The sequence below is a fragment of the Thermobia domestica genome, chromosome 11 (genome assembly GCF_964235325.1).
Source record: "Thermobia domestica chromosome 11, izTheDome1.hap1.1, whole genome shotgun sequence".
NCBI classification, from domain to species: Eukaryota; Metazoa; Arthropoda; class Insecta; order Zygentoma; family Lepismatidae; genus Thermobia; species Thermobia domestica.
Window position 1 is genome coordinate 68,422,518 of NC_137464.1, and position 26,832 is coordinate 68,449,349.

Genomic DNA, 26,832 nt, shown 5'->3' on the forward strand with positions numbered 1-26,832 from the left:
ATATGGTGGTCTGATATTCAAGATGGCTGCTGCTCGGACTGGCAGAATTTACTGTGCGCTGTAGACTAGAAATGGCTAACGATAATGGGATCATTCTTGGCGAAATTAGTCAGAAGAACTTACGCAATAAATTGACACCTTATTTATAAATTTACGATGATTGGTTAACATTTTATCTCTGTTTCAATTTAAATTTAATTAAGACTTGAATAAACATCCCAGTTCCCACAATGTAGGTCTAACTTGAAATATCTGAGGAGCGTTGTTCCTAATTTTTTATTACCTGTCCCGACCTGAACACATTTTTGTCAATACTGTAGTTTTGTTATTGTGAGATCATTCATGAAGTTGTTGTGTTTGAAGTTAGGCACACCGCGGTCTCTGTAATGAGAAATGGAAATGAAAAATGCCAAAACTCAGTTAAAATGACAGATTAAAACTAAACTAAATTACTTTTTAGAAATATTTTATTTATTAATTAATAAAGTTAAACGTAAATGTGAAGAGTAAGGAATATAATGAGGCAGGTAATGGACAAAACGTCTATTTTTTCGGTGCTATACATTGAACGTCTTATCTACCATTGAATGATTGCATTTTGTTCTACAAGAGCAATACTGACAACAACTGTCTCATTTCTTTTGCACGTGCATGATGCTTTAATACAAGATACACATTTGTGGGGATCTATTAGATCTGTCTGGTAGGGTAGATCTGAAATAACCAGAGGCCTCAACCGTATTCCATAGGATGTAGCGTTGGAGGAAAGTTTGCATCCATCGTACCAACTGATGTGTTTGAAATATGACCCATTGTATGTTGAATCTCAAACAATGCATGTGGCAGGTATAGATGATAGTTCACTCGCTACTAATGGTTTGTGAATAAATTCTTTGATTCGACACTCATCTGTGCTGTTTTCATTTTTATTCAATAGATTTACGTAAGTATTCTCCAGACAATAGATATCATTTTCATCCAGTGCGGCCGACTTGCACAAAATCTTCATGGATTTCTAACCCATATCCCGTAACTACACTTTTGCGAGGTGGAAATTTCCAATTCGTACGATCAGAGTCAAACCCTCTACATTGAAGCTGAACACTTCCCGATGACATCGTACTTGCATATCTATTGCAACGACACCAAATTGCTGTTGGCGTTGTATCGTAATGTCTATAAAATTACTATTGCAGTTGACACTACATCTTATGTTGGAAGCATTGGACAAAATCCTATGTTTGAAATCCGCGAATTTCTTGTCCACATAACTTAATTAAAGGGTGTCCAACTCGGAGCAGTAGGCTTCGGTGATGCATAATTCATATCATCGATGTCTAACTTCAATCGGCATAATATCCACAGGAAACCAAGATCATGTTCATATTGAGGCGTAACGTGTTTACTCTTATACTTCCCCTGAAACAATGGCTCTTATCACGGTAGGTGTCCTGATCACCTGACACGGGAGAATATCATTCAAGTTGTCTGACCCCACAAACTGATCAATATCTGTGCTTGCTAACTCTTGCGTAGTGGATGGAACATTGGCATTTACTACCATTGCTGTGATATGTATACTTCCTTTCCCATCTAAGGTCTCTTTCTGCAAATCGTCGTTATCTATAGCTCCATGAACAAATGAACCGCAGCAGATATTTCCAGGTAATGGGACATGACCAAATTGACCTGCTGCTAGGATGGATTTTGCCATCTGCATGTTTAGTCGTTCTAGCTCTGTGTAACTGATGCAATTGCTCAGGCGATTAAGAAGTGTAATAAAAATGTTTTGACCGTGTATAATGGTGCACACTTTGGGGAGTAATGTGTTTTGATGTCCCGGCACGATTTTTCACTAGGTAGTATACGTCAAAGAAATACAGAATTTAACTTCCTTACCACATGCTTTGAGATTCACTCAGCGCTGTCGATCACGTTCTTTTGACACGCGTATTTCTGCTGATTTATCTCCTCCCGCAATTTTTGGGCTACTTCTTTTATTACATTTCTTTCTGACACTTTTCACAAACGTTCCAATGCATCATTTATAGGAATATCAAGTCTGAAGACAAGAGATGACTTGGATTTGTTCTGCAGATGGGAGAACAAGATTTGCTCACCGTGATGATCAACTAATAGCTTCTTTGGACTTTTGTTATAGATTCAAATGTTCATTGACTCCTCTTCATCTGCAGAAGCGGATACCAAATCTTTCGGTTGGCGAGATAAGGAAGTTAATTCAAATTCTGTACTTTGAAGTTATTCGTCTATCTCCTTGAGATGCATCTAGAATACGTACCTTCATTAGAATGTCGCACTTTTTTGTCAGATGAAACAGAATCCCTTCTGATTGAAATACTTACACGCCTTCCAGTGAACCCTTAATTTTCAAAGGTTCCTTCTCGTCTCGTCTCGTCTCCTCTCGTGTCTCGAGAATGAAAACGCTGGCGGGAATGGCCAAGATTGAAATTGCCAGTAGTCATATAGATTGCAAAAGAAGACATGTTTGTGTGAAAACATGTTGAAAAGCCTTCATAGAAAAGTGTCATCTGTCTATTGAATGAAACAATCGTGATACATGAGCTTCCAGAAATATCATCCTTAATGTCTTGTCCCCAATTCCCCTTGCTGTAAACTGAGGAATTCTCATTTTTTTCATTTCTGGCTGGAATGATGACAAACAAAATCAAAGACAGGGAAGATTTTTACAAGGTCAAGAAACCGAACTACCACCACCATCTATTCAATTTAAAAACTGGATAAGGTCTACACTCATTACAGGCTGTAGTTGAAAGTTCTGGCTGAGATGGCGGAAGAGAACAGAACAGACTACACTTGTCTTTATTCTCTTGTGGCGGTATTCTTCTTGCTATATGAACCGAAAACGGCAATTGAAGTATGTCATCTTGCAACTAAAATGTTGTCTTTTTTCTCTCTCTCTCTCACACACACACATACACATAAAAACACACTTTTACCATTTTACCAATCGCTCGCTTATTATGCAGCAGTCATGTTGTAAAATTCACCTCTTTGTTTGGAAGGCGGTCGAAGGACAAAGAAAGCAAAGATATTATCGACGAACCCTTCAAATGGTTTGCTTTCAGCAAATTTATGATAATAACACTTTAAGTGAAGAGGTTTTACAGGGGGACTTTCGTTTTGTTACGCGGAAATGTTTGATCTGACCAGAGTGCGAAATTGCCCTCTGCTTCCATGTTGAGAGGAGGGGAATGGAATACTTCTCTTTCCTAGTGAATAATATTCATTAGGACCTAAATTATCTTCAGAAATGGTTTCTTACAGAGTGTAAAGAACATTTGGTATAATATTCATGGAGCTCCGTTGAAAGCAGAAAATATCATGAGAATGATGAAAATTCGAACATTGAAGAACATAATTAACAGAAAAGAAATAGGATACTCAAACCATAATTTTAAACCTGCTATAAAATGTATATCCTATATTTTTACTAATTCCTTACTCCCATGAAACTATCCTGGGGAAGATATTCTCTCCTATCTTTTCAGACTGAAATCCTTTTATCCCGTACGATTTCGCCCCCTGACAATACGAAAAAACAAATGCTGTTAAAATCCATACACATGACCCTTCCGGAACTCAACCCGGGGCCTTCAAGCCGATGGTCTATCGCCGCAGACCGCTCAGCTTGGTATGAAGATGTACGTTATATGATTGCGAATAGATCACGACAATATAAGAAACTTTAATCCAAAATGGCTACCCAAAAATCAACTTCTTTTTTTAGACCATTAGCTAATCTGGGTGTACTGTCATGAGTTTGTTACACAAACGGGGCAACCACCATATAGTGGCACACCCCGCGGTTATGGGAACGGATTTGTACCATGCAGGTGAAGACTGGCCCCAAGCATTCTTTGGTCCGATGTGTCTTTCAGCTCCCATTACTATGCCACTTTAAGTAGAGCTTACTGTGCAGTAACATATAAAATTTCAATCAAATACTTTCCATTACACAATAAAATTATTTGGTTCTGAGCTTTTTTTTTAAAAAAAAAGAATAATTGCAACAAATCCAAACATGCTAAAATTTAAAGTAGTTTTTGGATTGGTATAGAAACCTAAAGGCTGGAATATATGAAATCAAAGTGTACACACATATCTATATCTCTATTTATCTATATATCGTTCCATCTCTCTCTCTCTCTCTCTCTCTCTCTCTCTCTCTCTCTCTCTCTCTCTCTCTATATATATATATATATATATATATATATATATATATATATATATATATATATATATATATATATCCAGACACTATAAAGCAAGTGGGCTGATAGTATACGATAGTTTCGAGGATGGTGACACTTTTATATCGAACTTTGCTTGTCGTGTAAACATTATTTGACATTAGTGTCTTCATCTTCGACGTACCTATGAGCAATTTACTGTATATTCGTGTATTGAAACTGGTGAAACAAATTTCAATGTTTCAGAATGTAAAAAAAAGAAGAAGAAGAAGCCAGGGTCGAGAAGCCTCAGACAACTAACAGCAGAGATATATTATGTTGTAAACTATTTTTCCTTGACTTGTGAGCTTATTTGAATTTATTTTTAAGACCTTTAGGCAACTTTGGCCCACCCCGAATGGATGTTGATGGGAAAATTAGTGGAATGAAGAAAGTGGTAGGATACTAGACAACTTCGAGAAAACACACACATTCGAAAAATGAAATGAAATGAAACAAAATCTTTGAGTTTTACGTCCCACGTTTATGCCGGTTAGGCTAAAGGAGACGGTGATGATGAGTAATGAATGAAATGGTGGAATGAAGAAAGTGGGAGGAAACGGGAGATCCCCGAGAAAACCCACGCACACGGTGTTTGTCCACCACAAAGTTCACTTGGCGGGAGCTGGGATCGAACCCGAGACCCCAAGCACCAGAGGTGAACGCTCTACCACTGACCTACCGCGGCCCCACACACATTCGATGTTTGTCCACCACAAAGCTCACATGGCACTAACCGAGATCGAACCGACTACCACATACACCATCTTCATGGCGTAGCTACCGTGACATTTCTTGTCTTGTGTGTTCTGGGTAATACCTGTAATTTAGTTGTATCTTGATTAGCATGGTGCAGCCTGCTACATTTTACTTTCGTTTCCATGGTATGCTGCTATATTTTTACGAGACAAAACGAGACAAACGAGACGAGACGGGACAGAACCTCTCGAGACGAGACACGAGACGGGACGAGCACATTTTTTCGAGACGAGACAGCCTGAAGTCTCGTCTCGTGGTAACACTACTTAAGAGTAAGACCTATAAACTATCCAACAGGCCGATCACGACACCTGCCTTCATAAGGAAAATCGAACCCAAAACCATAGGATCCGTACAGGGGCGGATCCAGGACCGATTTCTGGGGGGGGGCGGTGGGTCATCATACTGCTACATTTAAGGGCTCCAAACTTTGGGATGGGTTTTATTTATATATATATATAAAATAAGAAAGTTTCCTGTTCTGGCATGGGGCGATCGCCCCTATCGCCCCCCTGGATCCGCCCCTGGATCCGTAAATACCAATTTGGCCTGCTGCTGGCCCTCAAGTAGAAACCAGACTTAAATGAAAGCTTACAAAGCCTCAGAAAAACTTTAAGAAATATCCAATTTCCAAAATAGGAGTATGATTAAAACCACATATATTAACTTAATAACTTCTAACTAAATCCTTATAATTCAGAAAAGAAAGAAATTCCTAACCAGGAAACACCCTACCAAACCTATCTTACCCAGGAATACAGCCTCTCATTTGAAAAGCTGAGAAACTTCCTGTCTCAGAATTACTCATCTGAGTCTCGAAAAGTGCTAAATTTCTAAGGAACCTAACATAACTTATAATGCCATCACTAAGGCAAAAGCTAGCATAAAGCTGAAAAATGATCTTCGAGGCGTCGAGCGTAAAGTCTAGCCAAAAATGAAGATGAGATGAGGAGGACAGCTCCTCCTCATATTTATAGGGAACTACCCAAAGGGGCGCTTTGACCTCCCTTACAAACAATCCATTGATACTCCGAGAGAAAGCGGTCTCCTCCCTCTACAAAGTTGGCTGGCTAAATCCAGAAATAAACTGGTTTCTAAAACTAGCAATAGTAAAGAAAGATTTTTTGTCAATAATTTTAAGAATCTCTAAGAGAGAGAAAAAAAATACATGGAATATACAAACATATATACAATAATAATATTGATGATAATTCTTACATGCTAATCAGAATATATGAATTAAATGCTACCCAAGCCTGGCATCCCCATCTTATTTTATCATAATTAAACATATAATAATACTAATAATATATATGTATACCTATGATATTCAAGTTTTTAATATATACAAGCAATAGGCATAAAGTGACTCTTCCACATTGCTTTGTATGGGATGAATGTTCATAACATCCTAAGGACACGGAACCTAGAGTTCAACATGGTATCCGAACTTGTGTCCCCTCCGCTCCAAATTAAAAGAAAAGTTGTGCTGGAATTTGATTGCCAGACCATTAATTTTCGTCAAATTAATAGCATAATTTACAGCAAAACCAGCATAAATTGTTGCTGGATCCAACATTGTTTTCCAGCTTAGAGATCTCCAGCAATATTTGGCTCTTCTAAAAGATCGTCGCCACTATCAACATTTACACGTTTTGGTCGTTCCCTTGAAGGGTGATTTACCATTATAAAGATGTTTTTATACCACCAAAAGCGCTTGTAGACAACAAAAGAACTCACAACACAATACGACCCAATTCTTTCGGTTCCTTCGCGCTTGTCAAAGTTGCCAACCTTTTCCAACTAAATTTTGAGTTAAAAACAACTAAAAACAGCATCAAAAGAAATAGAAAATTACGTAAAACATTTTTTCTTACCTAAATACACAATACCTTAACTTTAAATACACAAACTGGCAAAGCCACTCTTACACAGTGATCCAATCTTCCACCTCACTGCTGGCGCAAATTCCGGGGTAATGAGGGAGACATGTACCCTCGAATCTTGGATCTGAGGGGACTGTCCCACCAATAATCTCATTTGAAATGTATCTTTTGGAGAGAAATGTGATGATTTGAGTCCGATTGCCACAAAGAAAAGTGATGAAATTGATGTCCCCCCAGAATAAGCCTCAAATCTACGCGCTTCTCAATGTTAAAGACAACTCTGCTTCTCTGATCCTCCACAGCTTTGTTCTTCAACTTTATAAATATGTTGAATATACTTTGAAAAAAAGATTATGGGAACGGTCTTAACCCCCCCCCCACATGTTGAAGATAAATTTGCGGCACTGTACCTCACTGCACCCAAATGGGCAGAGACAGATTCCTACGTACTTACTCAGCCGTGCAGTGTAAAATGCAAAAGGGAAATCCTGAAGGGAAAACCCCGATTTCTATTAATTTATTCACACAGAAGAAAAATAAAACTAGTTTTCTTTTAAGGTGAACACGGAAATTCATTCTGAATCAACAAATATTTTTCTCTTTTCTCGAAATAAGAAAGGCAGGAGGTTCATCTTTCGTTTAGTTGTAGTAGAGATGTAGATTTTAAAAAAAGAATGCAGATCTGCAAGAAACAGTATATCTAGCAATGCTGACTATGACTAAAATCGGAGATTCAATCTCTTCTTTGTGTTCCTCCCCCTTAGCCAACGCCCTTCAGTCACAAGATCTAAGTACTTCTAAGATAAGCCAACCCCAAAACAAGAAAAGCAGGTAGACGAGAATCTTAATTTGTTAAAATTTATGTTACTAATACAAAATAATTCTCTCAAGGGAAATATAGACAGAAGTAATTACACAATTTCTTAACATAAAGAGAACTAGAACTCAACTAGATAGGATTTTTTTTAAAAAACTAGATTTTCAACTAGCAACTAGACAAGTATTTTTACAACTAAATTGCCTTCTACAAGAACCAGATTTAGTTGGAAAACAACTAACTTGGCATCACTGGCGCTTGTAGCAATGTTGCATTATCGCATTTTATCAACTTTCGCTTTCAACTTATATAGTGTTGCCAGATCTAGAAAATAAAATTACTGACAGATATAGGGCCATTCCTACCATCTCGCACCAAACCTACAGGGCCATCCTACCAAACCAGTGTTTGAATTAAACTTCCGAACCAGAGGGGGATGTTTTTGATAAGTATATAGAAAGAAAATACTTATTCCATGTAAAAATATTGTTATTTCTGCGAGCCGGGCCGAAGATAAACTTTGACCAGAGGGGATTTCCCCGCCATCCCCCAGCATTAATCGCTAGTAGTATTGTGAAAAAGACAGAAACAACAGAAATATAACATTTCGCAGCAATAGGGAGTCTTATTCGCTTTTCAGACCAAAAACAGAAGTTCATGTATTCGTGCGCGCCCGCCTGTATGTGTTTGTGTCGCAAAATAAAGTCCTAAATCGATGCTGTAATAAATTTCCAATTTACAAAGCTTTTCTTTTTAAATGATGTTTAGAAACTAAAGAAGGCTTTAATTCTGAAAATCAACCTTGAATAATAATACTCATAAAATGTCTATTGGCCCAATCACTTTTTTGTTCTTGCAGGCATTAACGCTCAACTTAGAAAACTCAATAAATGTAAAATCATGTAATATGCCATTACAGTCTAATGTGATGATGTTTTAATAGGAGGGTGCCCGAAATTTTTTGCACCGACTGTACTTGACGTTTAACAAAAAAATTCTGGCTGTTCATATAATTCGTAATTTTGTCTGTTATTTTATTTCAAATTAACATGGAAAACTGTAAAACTTCATTACGAATTATAGTTTTGGGAATCAATATCTTTATTTATATTTTAAATTAGTTATAAGTCTTGTATATGGATATGTAAATGGATTATTACAATTCTTACGGTGTCAGTGCGATCTGAAAATATAGATCCACCATTGGACGGAACTTTTCGAATAAATAACCAATCTAAAATTCGGCAGAATTTTCTGGACCACCCTTCACCTCTCTTTTAGATACCTAGGTCCTTCTGAAATCTAGTTTAATCCAGATTTTACCAAATTTTATTCGTTTCAAAGCCCCACCGCCAAAAATGCTTTGTTTTGATTGGAGGATTCACCCACGCTATGATATTAGAGCGCGATTATTCCCATTCCCTGCAAAAAATCTTGCTGGACACCAGACTCAGATCTTCCCAGCTCGGACAACTAGAAATGAGCTAGAAAAGCTCCATTAACCAGGTAAATTTAGTTTGATAATTGAAGGGGCGTAAGCAGGAAGCTATGGAGCCATAATTTGCTAGATTTTCATAGTAAAAAACCGGACTGAAGAACTAAAATAGGAAGCGTAATTCAGTGACGCCATGTTGTGCAGATATAGTTAGTGATGGACAGGTTCTGCGAAGTGCATCAGTTTGCGAGTTGTTCTTAGGGATCCACAAACAGTTTCGGAGGAGTAGTGTTTTCTCCCTTAAAATATTCTTATCCTAAAAACTATTTCTTTTCGAGTTACGTAAGGCCTGCCTCACTGCCGTTTGTGTTCGTGTATGTAGCGGATGTGATTTCTTTTTGTATTTATTTATTAGTAACATGGCGGTATTTAATTTCTTTGTAGTTAGGATATTAATCATAATGCACGTGTAAAGTTTCAAGAGGGCTCCTGTCTACTCCCAAATTGTGGTACGGCTTCCAGCGGGATGAGTTGAACATGTAGTTTGTTCCGGGTTCCTGCCCCTTCAGGGCAGGGGTCCTATTGTTAGTCAACACTTTGATATGTCCCCTCGGGGGCATTGATTAAACAGGTTGAATTAAGAATGTGATTTAGTGAATACAAGGGCCAGTTGGCCCTGTTCCTTTCTTTCCCTTTCTTTTTGTAACCGATAGAGCCGATTTTGAACAAAAAATGGTAAAATCTGAATGTTGTTTGTGTATATTTATTAGTACAACATGTATTAATGTAGGTTGTAGTTATGGATGTGGCATGTATGTGTTTGTAATGTAGTATCAGTAGTAGCAATTGTAGTTAAGTGATGAAAGAGTGTGTGAAATAATGAAGTATGGACAGTGTATCAGTCGTATTTGATCAATATCTAAACGCAACATATCGATCTATAGTAATATCAGAAAATGAGAGTGTCATAATATCAAAATTTCCGTACAAGGTCACATTCAGTGGTTCAAGGGTTGATCATATCGTCGCTAGCCCTCTAGTGTCAAAAGTCAGTACTAACCGTCATTCTTATGTCGATGCTCTTAGTGATTTAGTTTCCATGGAATTGAACCTTCTTTTCGAAATAAAACCTAGTAAATATAATTCCTAGCCCAAATGCATATACAGTTAGGTTAAGTGATCCAAAATTAATATTTTCTGAAAATTACAACATTCTGCTTAGTCTAGAAATCGAAATATTTAAGTAAATAAACAATACGTAATTTCTTAACAGAAGTCGTGCGATATGATGCTAGTTCTTCGCTTTGAAATTATATTAAATGTTCATTTCTTTTTTTTTGTGGCTGCAGAATAATTTCATTGTTGTCAGAATTTCATAAACATTAAATATTATCTCAGATAATTCTATTTTTCAGTGAACATACGTATGATTTTTTTTCTTTCTTAATAAAGCTACCAGGTATTACATAGTATTGTGTGTGTGGTGAAAGAGTCTTGAGTTCGAGTGAGGTTGTCGTGCAGTGATCGGAATGGGAAATGTTTGTAGTGACTATAGATTTTAAAGTATTATGATGAAATGTGTATGTAGGCTGAGCGTAGATATAGGAGACAGGGTGCTTGTAAAATATAGCGTCGTAGTAAATGGAAAAAGATGATGATATGAATATATGAATATTTATTTGAATATGAATATGAATTATATGAATATTGTAGTAGATGAATATAGATGATAGGACACCCATATAGTTATATATATAGTAGCTCAGTGCATACTTCGCCACGTGTTGATATATATTCGTATACGTATTGAGTAGATACGTGTAGCTACAAACATCTCAGGTTCTGACCCCTGCACCGGAATATCACGCGGACAGGAGGGCGATATATAGTCGGACTATGGCAATACTTTGTAGTTTAATGTGTTATCGTAATGATCAACTATAATATCTGATAGCATGGGTAGCATCGTACAATCGCTGACTAGATATATTCAATAATAAATTATGGAAAGACAATAGTTATACAACGGGGCTGTAGTGAATTATATTTTCTGGTCGGTTTTAAAATAGAATATCCTGCTCCGTGAGATTTTTTTTCTTCACGTTACCTACTCGGGCTAGCTTACAGTATTCATGAAGGCGACAGCTCTGACAGGGTTACAGAATCTAAACAATTAGTTATTGAAATTTATTTTACCGTACCCGGGCATCGACCCCTCCCCCTTGAATATTTTCGTTTTCTTTCTCAGTTTTCAAACTAGATAGTGATGGAAATTAATCGATGCCTCAGAATTTAGCGCATTCTGAGAAGGGGAGCTATCTGTGAAGTTTGGCAATAGAAATCACCGATCCAAAATCCAGTTTATTTCATTTTTTTATTTTTGGCAAATCCATAATTAGGGTCTCTCTTATTTCATTGCCTTCGGTCTAATTTTCGTACTTTCCTCTAGATCCTTTCTCAGTTTCTTAGAGGTCGGATGATTTTTTTCCTTTTTGAAATTCTAAATTATCGCCTTCTCTAACCTTCCGGAGGATTCCGGGATCTGCAAGGGTGTTGGCCGGATACGGTGAGTGGTGGGATTTCCCTAAAGCCATTGTCTTTCCGAAAATCCCATCGAGGACACAGACTTGTCTCATCTTTGCAGACATCTTTTTTCGGCTATTTATTTGGTAAGCCGAACCCTTTTTGGCATAAAAGAGAATATTTGGTTATAGTATGTTGTATACGTAAATTCGACCCCTTATCTTTCGTAGTTGTAGTGTTCTGTCTCCTCTCTTTTTACCTATACTTCTTCTACTTCTTCTCTAGAGTTTTTTTTAAATTTCAACCTTCCCCCCCCCCGATTTTTGAACTTGTCGCTTACGATTTATTTAACGTACAACTCTGATCTGAAATTACCAGCTGAGACGTTGCAAGAGACGATTCATGGATAAAGTAGATAATGATTGGGTCCTCCATCACATTTTGACCTATTGCCAAAATGAATAACGACTTCATATTTGACGACACTCACAATTACGTTCTTTCATCGTCGTCCCTCTAAGTTTTTTTTTGATCCATTGGTCACTTTCCTTTCTGTTTTAGTTTTCATGTATCTCGTAGTTAACCTGGGCCCAGAAATTGTATTTTGGTTTATCTATTTATATCTTTAGGAATGTTCTGTGTTACGTGCCTGCCTCACAAAGTTTTTTTTGCGATTCATGCACGAATTGACTATATGAAAGTTAACATTTATAGACCCGCGGTATCAGGTAAAAAATCAATTTTTTTTTCATATGTAATGTCGGAAGTCATTTGTTTTCTTGTACAATGTTTGCAACCTTATCAGAAATTATTGTTGGGGTTATTAATTTAAATGTGTGCGCATTTATTAAATATATATATATAGAGAGAGAAATGAATACGTCGAAATGTACATGTATTTAGTATGTGAATATGATGTTAAAGTAAAAGTATAATATTGAATGTAATATATGGATATATGTAAGAGCGCTCGTGTCTGTCCCCCCCAAACGTATATTGGTTGCTATAGTCTACCAGTAAGTTTTCCGACGAATATAAGAATATAGATTTTTGTCAAGAATACCGCCGTGCACTCAAATAATTTTCCTTTTCCTCTGAATAGATGTAAATGATAACCTATGTAATTATTTAATGGCATGTACTAAGAAGTAACGGCAGGTCTAAATGTAACCCACATCATAATGAATATTATTCCTGAGCTACCAATCTAAAACCATTGTGGAAAGTGTACCTCTAATCCTTCTCACCTGCATATGTATCCTGTGACTTGACCAGTGTTTTTTTTATCCTCAATTTAAATCATCATACTCCTTACACCTGTGGAACATCGTCTTAAATTCGAACCATATATACATATATACAAAAGTGATCTTAAGGAAAGGTTTCATGACGTGTCCCAGTGTTGAACAAATAACTTCAATTATCCAATTAATAAATTTGGAAATGGACTAAGAGGGAAAACATCCTCTGGCGGAAAGTGATTTCAAAATCCCTAGATGGGTATAAACGTTGTAGTATGCGAGTGCAGCTATAAACTGCTAATAGTCACAAACTAAATATAGTTGATGAATGGTTTTATAAACCAATAGTTATATATATAGATATATATAAACACAAACTAAGTTAAATGGAGCGAAATGTTTTTGGACACTACGAGTAGTGCGCGATCTGTGATTTGAACGCTCGGTATTATTAATATTTTATTGCTCAATATGAAATAGAGACTCGTGAGTTCTATTACACCGAAAAGTTTATTCTTGTCCTTCTTTTTGTCAATTTTTTTAAAAGTAAAATAAGTGTCTTCTTTGCGTATGTCGCAAATCATAATTTCGCTTTAGCATGCCTAAGATATAATACATGTAATTATTTTTTATTCTTCTTTCCATTTGTCAATATGATCAAATATATAAAGACTTATTAAAGTATAATTCTATGTATTCTATTGATATATAACCAAGAACTTGTGCTTTTAATATTTTCTTTATAATTATTTTTCCTTTTCACTATGAATGTAATAAACTATTTGTACCTTTGTAGCTATTTGGTTTCCTTTAAACATATATACACTGTCCTGAGTGAGTGAGCGAGTGAATGCATGATAGATTTAATTTAAGTAAGATTAGTGATATCATTTGTCGTATTAACATCTATAATATATATGTCATGTTGTAATATATGTGTTAAGGTAAATAACCTAGGTCATGAAGGAGCGCTACTAACGGTTTAAATCGGCTCTAGGAGTGAGACGAAAATAGCAGGATGAGCCTAATACGATATCTTTCTTCCAGGAAGTTGAAACTTATTGATACGATACATAAATTTATATTGAGTTTATAAGTTTGATTTTTTTTCTTTTTTTCTTGGCTAATTCATATGTGTGGTCGATCCTAGAGAACAGAGTTCAGATGCTGGATGGTTATCAATTACCGGTTGGAATAACATTACAAAAAAAATTATTTCGATTTTCTCGTTTCCTGGTCTAGATCTGGGCAACCCCACGAACGTAGTGCCTGGAGCTAGGTCTGTGTGGTATGAGGGAACATGTGTCTATTTCGAAGCATTCTAAAATTGATTAATCGGTAATAACATTTAAAATGATCCATCTTTCAACGACTTTCCCGACTTCTTACTACCTTTCCGGAATTATCCAGTAATCTGTTTCTTATTAAAATACCCTATTTGTTTTCTTTCTTTTTTCTCTTCCTTTTCCTACCTCCTTCTTTTACTCTTCTACTTTCTTCTCTTTCTTTTCTATTTCTGAATGAAAGAAAACAGAGTCATGACTGAGAGTAGTCGCTATTGGCACGGTCAATAAGTTGTTTCGATGAGTTTTCTTCGGGAGTCCGATATGGGATAATTAACCATGAGATGAGTATGCATTAAGGGACGAACAATAATAAGAAAGTTTATTGAAATTTACTTTATTGGAAAATAATCAGGATTTCAATTAGTAGGTGATGTTTCGTAATCGCCCTCGTTAAAGAGAATTAATTTTAGCAACTCCTCTACACTCTCTTCTTCGTTTACTACTACTTTCTTTTACCGTTTTCTTTCAATCACTAAATATACAATTACATGTAATTCATAAATGTATGTCTCGTCTCGCATGGTTTAGTCTCGTCTCGCGTCTCGCATAAAATTTTCAGTCTCGTCTCGTGTCTCGTCTTGCATTTGCGAGACGAGACGAGACTTCTCGCGTCTCGCGTGCATCTCTAGTCAGAACCAAGCCGGAATAGACGACTCGTTACACAATAATATGCTCTACAAAGTACCGCAAATTCCCGTATAAGATAGGATCTCAAGTAAAAATTCCCTGAGACATTCCTATTTATCCTAGGATCATGGTTCGGCCATCAATCTCTTCAGAACAGAAAATCCTTTCAAACGGTACCATTCACATGTCTCCATCATGTATCTAAGGCGTGAAAATCGCGAAAAGAATTTTTTGGTAGAAAAATATCCCTTTTATTTACCTTTTCCCCCTATGTATCCCCTTATGTTTACCTTGTGGAAAAAATGGTAAATTTCTACTCGGTGGACTGAATGTTTGTGCAAAATTTCAATCTTCTAGGTGCATAAGTAACTCCGCCAAAAAATGATAAAAATCGGCATAACAAAAAAGCTTAGAGTTATGACGTCAATTCTCCCTATGTCTGGACGCAGAAAGGTATGAAACCATACGTAACGTGTTCTACGATTCCCCTATGCTTGTGAAAATAAAAAAAATCGAAGTAAAAAGCTTTATTTGTACTTTTTAAAATCGAATAATGAAGACACTACTTTAGTACCTAAGAATAGTTACTAGAACCTCTAAGGGTTAAAATTACGGATTTTTTGATCTGTTTGCTTCTCTCTTACCTGCCCTGTAAATCGAGTAGTATAGTTAGTTGTTTGGATATATATATATATATATATATATATATATATATATATATATATATATATATATATATATATATATAATATGTACATTCTTTTCAGGACGTATTGCGATGACAAACTGCAGCTAAATGAAAGAGAGTACGAGGACAACAGGCGCTATAATTTGGCGGAAGAAATGCAAGAAATTGAAAAAATCGGGCTCGATATGTTTTCACTGCCAAAGGTACGTACTATGGCTCCTAATTCCAATAACGGTAGTTTCATAGTTTTCCCTAAATAAAAAAAAATCCGCTACTAATTTTTGTTTTCTCTTGAAAACTTTTTTTTTCACAAAATAAAAAATCATGCTTTGTATTGTGAAACGCATCTTCCTTAAACATCACTTGACGACATCGAACCCGATAAAGATATTGCAGAAAAACGAAATGGAAACTCCGGACGGTAAGTCAAAATTACGGAAAGCAGACGTATCACGGCTTTTTATCTTCCTAATTAAAAAGCAACTAGAAATTTCATTCTAATACATTAGCAAGCCACTATATTTCTCACAAGCTCACATCTGGCGAAGCTGTAGATGACGGAGACACCACTAATCACAGGACGAGGGAACAGCAGCGCCACCGCCTCAACTGGAGCACTTATAAAATGGAGAGAATTTCAACGACAGACATCAGTTTCGACTGTTCAGATCCCTTTTCTTGGCTTGCAGTGGAAGTACTTTCTTACACCAAAAGCCTGTAACTTGCAGCGGATCTACTGCCCCCACATGCTTGAAGGATAGTTTAATAAGGACAAAATCGCTCTCAAGTGGGTCAAGGACCCTAGTTGTATCCTTAGAATGGATATTTACTGAAGCTAAGACAATATCAAGACTGGTATTAGAAGCTGGTTTTGTCGGTTTATGAATAGGATGAATAAATCCTGTCGTGCACCTTTGGACATAATTGTGAAAAGCGAGCTTTTAGTGATTTAAGCGCCTATTTGCCATGATGATCTAGTAGCGTAAGTTTTCTGGTATGTACCGAAAGAAGATAAGAGGAATAGGATGGCGTATGTAGATAGTAGCAACTTTTGAAATGTGTGATGATTAGGTCCGACAGCGACGTCGAAGCATTTCCTGTTCGAAGAGTTTGTTAAAAGTTTAATTAGAAAATTGTACCAAATTAATATAATGATTTTTAATAACGGGATATTGCCACATTACATATCTTACATTACTTATCTTTTAATTTATATGAAAACTTAAATGACACAATGGTTTTCATAATAGTAGAACTGGTTCAAGATAGGTTAGGAAGTCATAACTACTGAAATTAATAAGTACACATGTTTAGATTCTACAAATACAATTTGGTACTTTCATATCTTTTGCTATATTCTTGAGCTATGCGCAACAGAAGAGAGTGCAAAAATAAAAATATGTGCTACGAACTCGGGATGTAGCACCGGGTGTTACATTTGTGAATAAGTGAAGATTTAATATTACAGTAGTATTAGTTTATGAATTAATACGCAATGGAAAGTTCATTGCCAATTTGAAGAATTAACATATATGTTATAATTTTATATCACTTAATTTGAAAAATTTCAGCATATTTTTTTAAAATTCTTTTGCAGGCAGATTCTCACGTTCATGCTGGAGCAGCAATAAGTTCAGCCCAAGTAGCATCGTATATAGCGAGAAAATATAAGGAAAACCCGAATCTAGTTGTTCTTCAAGAGAATGGAAAGACTTATACTCTAAAAGGAATAGTAGAAGAGGACAAGATCAATGAGAGAAAGCTTTTAGCAGCAAATGCGGAATTGCTAGGAGTGAAAGCAGTAAGCGTAAAAACCCTAATATTAATCTAGTTTAATATTTCCAACTAATTTTATATTGCAAAGGTGCACTTCTGCGGTTTTGCTCAAATTTAGCCCATAGATAGTACCCCAGTTCACTGTATCACCTCATGGAAGTAGAGATATCGGGATTTGTCTGATTGTTTCATTAAGACCTCAATGATTTATCCTTCTACAAGCAAGGTTTCCTTCATTGTTTCCGTGGCGAAGGTAGGGGAACACGCGGCTAGGTTCGCGGGAAATTTAATGTTCGCGGCTATCCTTAGGTACTTTTTTGGGTGCTTTTTAGACTCAGGTACTTTTTCTTTTAGTGTTTTTAGACTCGCCTGAATATAAACAAGTCACGTATTTAGGGGATTGAACATATTTTGGGGAAGTAATTATGTGGTTCATTGGCGTTTTGTCGAGTCTCTTACGCTGGTGGTATAATTTTCGAAACGGACGTGGGGCCACCACGTATCGTCGCTGCGTGGCTGCCAATTTTCGGCGAGAGGTCCATAGTTGCCCATCGATGGTCTGTTGATGCTGATGACATATGGAATTGTATCTGAAAAATAAGAGAATAAACAAGCATTGTGACCATGAAGTCCGTTTCTCCCCTAAAATCTGAAACGATGAAACAGATGTCAAAATCTGAGAGCACGAATTTTATAGTTTCAAAGGTACCCTGTATCGAGGAAAAACATTTGTTCGAGGGACCCAGGAATGTCCCAGGCGGGGTCCAACTCAAAATTTCCGAATGGAAAAGGGAATCAAGTAGTATATCGTTTAAAAGTATTACTAAAAAAGAAGTTGGTAAGAGTCTCGAGTCTCTATGCTAAAGTTGTGCAAAATAGCGAGCGTTCCAGATGGTAATAAATCCTTCATTATAAAGTCCGTGGTCAGCTCTAGAAATATAGAACTTTCAAATCGATATCGGTAGAGGTAACCACTTGTCTTACCATCGCAAAAGTATAATACATCAAGGTAAAACAAACAGCGCCACATTGTAGGTTTACTACATCACTAACGTTAAATTCTACGTTCCACGTTATGTCCTTTACGCTAATAGCCAGAGTGACCATGAATTATGAAATTAATGGTAGAACACAGAAATGGAAGGGATGCTTGGGCATCACTGACGCTGGGTCTAGCCCTTACGTAGCAATGTGCTTGAAAAAGGTAAAAGCAAAACAAACAAAAACAAACTGTGGATATTGTCAAAGTTTATTCTGAACTGTCTCTTCTACTGGTAAATAAAACCCATCTTGTGCCAGCATTCCTTCCATTTCCATATTCTACAATTAATTTGATAATTCATAGCATGGGCGTACCTGCCATTTTGCGAAATCCCTCAATACGGAAGGGTGATACTTCCAAGGTGGCCCTTCACCTTAGCTTCCTAATAGGTCGAATTAACATGCTTTTCAGTTTTGTATTTGTCGGCAATGTTTTGCCTTTGATGAGTTGTGTGATGATCAGTAAGTACGCCAAAAATTTTTACTTGGGGAGATATCCAAAATAAAAGGGGGTGCTCTCAGAATAGTAATATACATTTTAAACAAACTCAACTAAAACAGTACATATTGTCACGCAACTATTGCAATACTACTACTACTACTACTACTACTACTACTACTACTAATAATAATAATAATAATAATATCAACTTTTTGCAGTAGTAGGTTCAATAAAGTTCACACATTTGAGCATTTATTATTATCACTGGCGCAAATCTCGGGGGGATGAGAGGGACATGTTCCCTCCAATCTTGGAACTGAGGGGACTGTCCCCCCCAATAATCCGATTTGAAATTAGCTTTGGGGAGAAATTTGATGATTTTTGTCGGATTGCCACAAAGGAACGTGAGATGAAATTGATGTCTCCCAAAATAAGCCTCAAATTTGCCCGCCTCCCAACGTTGCAAACAACTCTGCTCCTCTGATCCTTCACACAACATTGTTTTTCAACTTCATAAATATTTTAGACATCGCATATATATATATATATATATATATATATATATATATATATATATATATATGCATGATATGAGAACGGTCTTACCGTCTCCCCCAATGTTGAAGACAGCTCTGCGATGCTGATTATTATTAAACTAAGTAAGACAGAGAACAATCTCAAAACGGACATCGGTGGAACACGATTATTTGTCCGTAAATGAGAGGTCCCTAAAAGGAAGGGTTCTCTCTCATAACACCACACTACAGATATTTATTGCATGGAAGAGAGTTTGTCTTCTTATGAAGATGTCCACTATTGAGAGATGCCCGTTAAGAGGTTTCACTGTATTAGGAATTAACCACCACTATTTTACCCAGTAATTACCAGTGACGGATCTATAAGGCAAAAACTGGGGGGCCAGCCAGTACCCAGACTGGTAGGTATATATAAACTTTCAGCTTAAATTATTTGGTTACTGGAAAAACTGGGGAGAATAGGTCCCCGCGACTCTCAGCTAGATCCGCCACTGGTAATTACATATGAATTGATTACATACGAATTATTGTAATCATTTTCCAAAATTCTTCCATTAGTGGGTAATTGTTTTCCAAAATATTAATTGGGAAAAAATTCCCTCGTCCCATGCTGAAATCACATTCGTTTAGTAATGTATACTCTGCACTCATGTCCAAAATTATTGTCGCATGTCTATAAATATGCCGTAGGAATATAATTTGGTAACGAATTCACCCAGTATTTCTTATAATGTTAGTATGTGTATAACCAGCAACGACATGTATGTGGCAAATTTTATGTCAAAATAGCAGTAAATAACAATAAAACGAAAACAAAACTTTCTTGTCTATTCAGCAACATTTTGTTTTACTCATTCTAATTTTTGTATTTATAATTCTTTTCCTATGAAATTTACCACAAATATACATTTCTTGATTATACACATAGTATCAGTATTAAAAGTACCCAGCAAAATCATTATCAAATTATATTCTTACAAGAAGACAATCATTTTGAACATGAGTGTACATAGTTGCAATTTCATTACTTTAATGTTCTAACCCTCTTGTTAACGTTAATTGTGGTAATATTATTTGATCTCTTAATCTCCGCTCCTGCCTCTTACTGCTTACGTTATTGGTTTTGAATATTTTTATAAGAAAATTATTCATTGATTTAATTGTTTTTTAGAAATCCAGCTTTTCAATTTACAAATATTTTGTATCTTTCTGTTTTGTCTTTTTTAATGTAGCCTAATTTTAATAATCCGCTCAATGAATTTACGTGAATAAAAATACACTTTACAAACAATTAAGCTACCGACAAATGCGTTACTGCATATCATTAGAGTCAGTCTAAAACATATATAATTCTTACTTCGATCGATCTCTTCATTTCTAGAAACGTTAACTTCCGTCCATTGATACACCACTTGCAGAGGAGCCCAGGACGGTAGGTATGAGCGGGTCTGTTTTGTCAATTGTTTTGATCTAAACACCGCCCGAAACAATGAGGTCATGTGGTTCTCGAAGCCGTACATGAGAACGAGGTCGCTTCGTATTTTGAAGTGAAATAAATAAATAAGAATATTGCCTTCTTTCCTAAACGCTAAACCTTTTTTAACTTGATGTAGTAAATAACCTATATGATACTGATTGATACAATTGGATTTGGGGGAGTATTCTTTTCCATCCACGGGTGTGTGTAAAGAAATTTGGGGGGGGGGGTGTAAATTACTCCCTGGTGATGATAGTCGTCTCAGTGACAATGAATCAAACTTTAGAATTAGCATCTTTTTTAAACTATTTGGCATATTAAATTCAGTTACATTGTCGATTTACATATATGCATGATACCTAATCCAAATTTTCCTTTTTGTTTCCTGCCAATATCATTCATTTCCCTGTTGATGAAATTCTAAGAAGGGCACAGATACTTCAAACAACTTTCAGTTGTGATATTGGTTCTTCGTTTCCGATGGAAGTAATTTGGTTTGTGAAAAAGGAAGTCTGAAACGAGTTTCAGAATTCTGTGTTTGACCTAACAATTCTCTTAATTGTGAAATATAAGTCATTGGCGTCTAGCTTTTCAGAACTTATTACCGCGTATTTGTTGTTTTTGACGTTCCCTGTCTTTGTCAGTTCTGCGGAAAGATCGTCCCCAAAATTGAAATTAGAAAGAAAAGGTATGTGGGAAGCATAATGGGCCAAAATAGATTAAGTAATCTAGCACTGCTGTCAATAAATGCGGACAAATCTGAGAAAGTGGATTACGGGAGTTAGTAACGGATTTTACTGACACGAAAGCAAGAAGGAAACATGTAACTTTGCTACTTTTCATGAAGACTGACGTCATTGGCTGCAAAGAGATAAATCCATTTCACATTCTGAAGCTTATTGAATAAATTATATAAGTAACAGTGGTTTCTATTTATGAATATTTATACCTAGTACTTGCATTTAACTCATTATTCACAGATACAGGCAAGCATGGTTATTTATTGTTATCTATCATTCCACAAAAAAGTTATCAAGGCGAGGGGCCCGGGGTATTCTCTTGCGGAGGTCACATAAAACGTAGTTACGCCACTGATTTATAGCCACCTGTCCTTTAGCCTAAAGGACACAATCGTGGAACGTAGAATTTAACATTAGTGATCTAATAAACCTACAATGGGGCACTTTTTATTGTACCTTGCTGAACTATACTTTTACAATGATAAGGCAAATGTTTATGTCTTGTGATATCGGTTTCACAGTTTCATTTCAAGAGGGGCCCACGGAATTTTCAATAAAGGATTTATCATCTTGAACACTGGCTATTTTGCACAAGTTTAACATAGAGATTCGAGATTCTTACTATCTTCTTTCTTTTAGCAATACTTTAAAATTTTATACTCCCTGATTCCCCTTGCCATTTGCAAATTTTGAGTTAGATCCCGCCTGAAACCCTCCGGGAAACCTTGAGGAAAATGTTTTTCCTCGATACACGGTACCTTTGAAACTCTGACATATGTGTTTTCACGTTTTGACATCTGTTTCATCGTTTCAGACTTTTAGGGGTCCAACGGACTTCATGGATACAATGCTTCTTTATTCTCTTATATTTGAGATACAACTCCCCCCAATTGCCGTAAGAGTGGATGGACCACCGATGGACAACTATTGACCTCTGGCCGAAAATTGGCGGCTGAGCAGCGACGATCCGTGGTGGCCCGACTTTCGTTTTGAAAATTATACCACCAGCGGCAGAGACGCGACGAAACGATAACGAATCACAAAATTACTTCCCAAAAATACATTAAATCTCCTATATTTGTGATTTGATTATATTCAGGCGAGAATAAAACACTAAAAGAAAGGTACCCAAGAGTGGGCACGAAGAGAACTTTATGAACAGAAATGATGAAGAAAATCTCTCTTGTAGAAAGATAATCATTGAGATCTTAATTAAACTAGCAGACAAATCCCTATATCTCTAGGTCTATGAGGTGGTGCAGTGAATCATTTCAGATTTATTGCTTTCTGGTGGGGTACTATCTATGTACGACATTTGAGCAAAATCGCCGACATGCACCTTTGTAGACTCTCCTCTTTCATACAATTTTAACCGGTTATGACGTTGGTCAATGAAAACTTTATGAAAACGACACATTCACCCACCACGCATCTTGACCCAAGACCCACTGACACGACTCACCGTGACCCTCGATGACCCACAGTGACCCATTCACACCGTGAGCAACTATGAACCACTCTGACTCAATGAGACAAACTCCGACCCAATAAAACTCATCCTTAACTCTGACCCATGATACACGTCCTCCTCTCCACTGATTACACTTTTAAGAGGTTATACTTGTAGTAAAACAAATTTATATAGTAGTTAGCTACTTTAAAAACTCAAAGGCTGCATCTCAAAAGCCAAGGAGTAAGTACTATTATTATTACAATTGAAAATATCAAGATCCAAAAGTTCCTGAACTTCGTTTTTCATTAGAAACCAATGGAAAAGAAGAGAAATGGAGGTATTGAAAGTAAAACGTAGACAAATTCACCAGTGTTCAGAAGATACTGTCTACAATGCACTGAACAGAATGGGTCGCTGGGTCAGTGAGTCACGGTGAGTAGTGTTCCGCAATGGGTCACGCGCTGTTCACCCACGATCCGCTGACCCACTCACAGACCATTGACCCATTTCACCCACCTACCTACTCCATCTCTGATTTTAACATGTCTTATTTCATTTAGAAGACGAAACAGACATATAATTTTTTTCTCGATTGCGAAGGTTAGCTTGATACATATACTAGTTGAGATGGTCATTTCTTCTCACGGTGGTGAATTAATATGATTAAAAAGCCCAACTTGAAGTGGAAACAAACTACACACCAAAGTTATTATAAACGCTTTCCCGTCCCCAAAAACTATAAATTGTACAATTATTTTAGTAATTTTTTACAAACAATTTTTCAGATCTCCCAGCCTCTCATCCTCTGAAGATGAGGATAAATTTCGACTTAAATAAAATTCTGTACATCACTATTCATCTCAGCGAACTTGAAAGCTATGGATAACACACTACGACCAGTCGTTTTACATTATTTTACATGTCACTCCTTCCAACTTCCATCCCTTGGGGTATCTTACTACCACAATATTTTTCCTTAGATTGAAAGTAATATGTCTACCACGTTTGGTAAAAGTTGCTCCGGACATTTCGGAGTTACGTTGGAATATATATTTATACATAGACATTAAAATCTCTAGACCTATGCGAGCAACGCCTTCGATGCTGTTCCTCTAAATTCAAAATCAAGCTGACATGCTCGTACATGTCTAAACGTGGCATTAAATGTCATTGCGATTGTGATCTAATAGGCTGGTTACTAATGCGAGCTAAACGTAGAGGCTTAAATGGTATAGGAAGTGTGTACAATCAACTTAGGGACACCGAAGGCTATGGATTCGATACTAATGTCAGTCGATTTTCACTATTTTTATGTCACTATTCATCCAAATACAGAGTAAATAATTTGTTGAACTTGATCATAAATGGCACCGGAAATGCCATTTATATCCGTGATCCCGAAACTATGTACTGTACACTGATATGAATCGTTTTGAATCATTGTATACATTCTTCCCTTCGACTTTCCTTTGTAGAAATTCTAGGGAATCTTACTCCTAATGGACTTTGAAGTTAAAGTTAAGAGTCATCAGATCTACTCCCAATAAACTTGAGGACGCGAAAGCTATAAATTATACACTGACATTTGTCATTTTCAATTATTTTACATGCCACAATTTCTCACACTCTTTCACTGTGCTATTGGTGGCTTAACTTACATGGCATCTGGAGTGGTTCTCTTTATGCCTCCTAAAATTATGGATTCAACAGTAATATCGATCTTTTTATTATTTTGATGTCAGCTCCTCCTATTTCTCCTAAAACGGCTAATTGGGGATTGCCACCGCTGGTATTAAATTTGGTCTCAAATTTTATTACAACTGCTATCGATTAACATAGCAACGCTAAAAACCTATGATTAGACACTAATATCTGTCGATTTGGATCTTTTCACACCCCTATGTAACGACGCGGGGTGATAATGGGAGCTTTATTGGAATTCAGCGCAATTAAAAATGACACTATTTACCTTAACGACCCCGAAACTATGGTACTAATATCGATCGCTTTGCTGTATATATATCATAATTATGTTGAAACATACACAGACATACATACATGCATTTGATTATATATATACGATAGCGAGAAAGAAAGCAAATAAGGCACCGTAATCTTGTAAAACGTGTAACTTCCATGATACAAAAGCACAGAATATGGCCCAATGTGACCCTATATCCCTAGGTAAAGCTCGTAAACTTTTTGTGAGCGGTTTGGTGCTATTGAGTTGTCTGGATCCGACTTTGGATATTTTCCGTTCATAGTCTCTCTTTATGCCTCGAATATACAAGAAATCGGATATATTTTAATCTAATTATTTTAGATAATTTTCGTGCATTGCGGGAAATAGAATTTCACAAAAACAGTATTGGCCCAAGTGGGAATCGAGCTCATGACCTTACGATTTGAAATGCAACTGCTTAGCACTAACCTGACAAAACCATTCTGAGCAATCTGCTTCTTGCGATGTATAACGGGCTCGACATTCATATCCATTGCAAACGCTGTTTTTGTTCTACTTTGTCTTCTATTATATTACACAGGCGAGAATTATGACCTATGTCTTAACTTTCAGCATACTTCTATATATGGAAAGATTCCTCTACATATGTAAATGTTATTTTAGGTATGGAAAGCTAAGTTACAAACAAGCATGTGCTGACATTAATACAAGGTTTCGAAATATTATATCATTAAATATTTCAATCAATGTTACTTTTTGTACACTTGGTAACAAGTCTTATTATAATTAAAAGAAGAAAAACACATCTGCACAATTTTTTCGGATTGCAAAAATTGGCTTGGACGTTCGAGCCAGGTTTACTTTTTTCCGAAGCTACCCGAAGTTGGACTTAGAAAATATTTGCCCCAAAACAGCAACAGAGAGAGCGGTTATTCTTTACGCATCAAAAAATTGCGACAGATAACGCCGTAGAGTTAGGCCACCCAATATTCACCTTATCCCATAATCGCGTCAGGTAAAGAGACCCTCTCTCTTCTCCTTTCTTCTCTCCTATACTAAAATTAGCTAAGAACGTGAGCGCAATTCTTATTTTAAACTACACATGTATTAGTTTCGATAAAATGAAATAACAAAATCAAGAAAAAACAAGATTCATAAATTGATGTAGGGAGAAACTGAAAAACAAACAATGAATAATAGAAACCAATGGATGTCTATTACACAGAGATTCAGAAATGAGGCAGAGACAGAGAAGAGGACAGAAGAAGAAAAAGGAAAGGGAGAACAGATAAAACTGTGTAGTAAGAAAAGAACCTAACATTATAAAGTACCGTTTCCAGAAATCCAACAGTAATATAGAAATAACGTTTTTACATATTTTTCAGAACTATTCGAATATATAGAGGATGCTTTAAACATTCATTATGTCACTTTCAAAATGGATAATAATTATGTCACTCTGAAATACGCAAGTGGCATCCATATCTTCAGTTCGACCACATATAAATTGAACATTCATCTACATAAGTAATTACTGTTATTTTGGAATTTAATCAAGACTTACTTGGGCATATTTAGTTTCATGCTAAAGTGTACATTTTATAGAATAGCCTTAAATGTACTTAGAAGAATGGGATAGATTTTCAGTAACCGAATATTATTCTTTGTATTAATGGTTTTAAGACAATATATTGTTTTATACATATTGTAGATGTAAAAAAAATAAAATTAATTGATGCAAATTTAATGAAGATCGCTGCTCTTGCATGTGCTAAGCACACTTTGAGTATGATTTCTAATAAAATCACACT

The 26,832-nt window shown here is 36.2% G+C and overlaps 1 protein-coding gene across 2 annotated transcripts in view; it reads left to right on the forward strand.

Moving 5' to 3' along the window:
• Positions 1-26,832, forward strand: part of LOC145664147 (AMP deaminase 2-like) — a 239,417-nt gene that overhangs the window by 13,598 nt on the left and 198,987 nt on the right. For both annotated transcript variants that reach the window (XM_081730548.1, XM_081730549.1), the window contains exons 2-3: positions 15,673-15,796; positions 17,191-17,394. In XM_081730548.1, the coding sequence (XP_081586674.1) occupies positions 15,673-15,796; positions 17,191-17,394 (328 nt within the window). The remainder of the gene's footprint in view (positions 1-15,672; positions 15,797-17,190; positions 17,395-26,832) is intronic.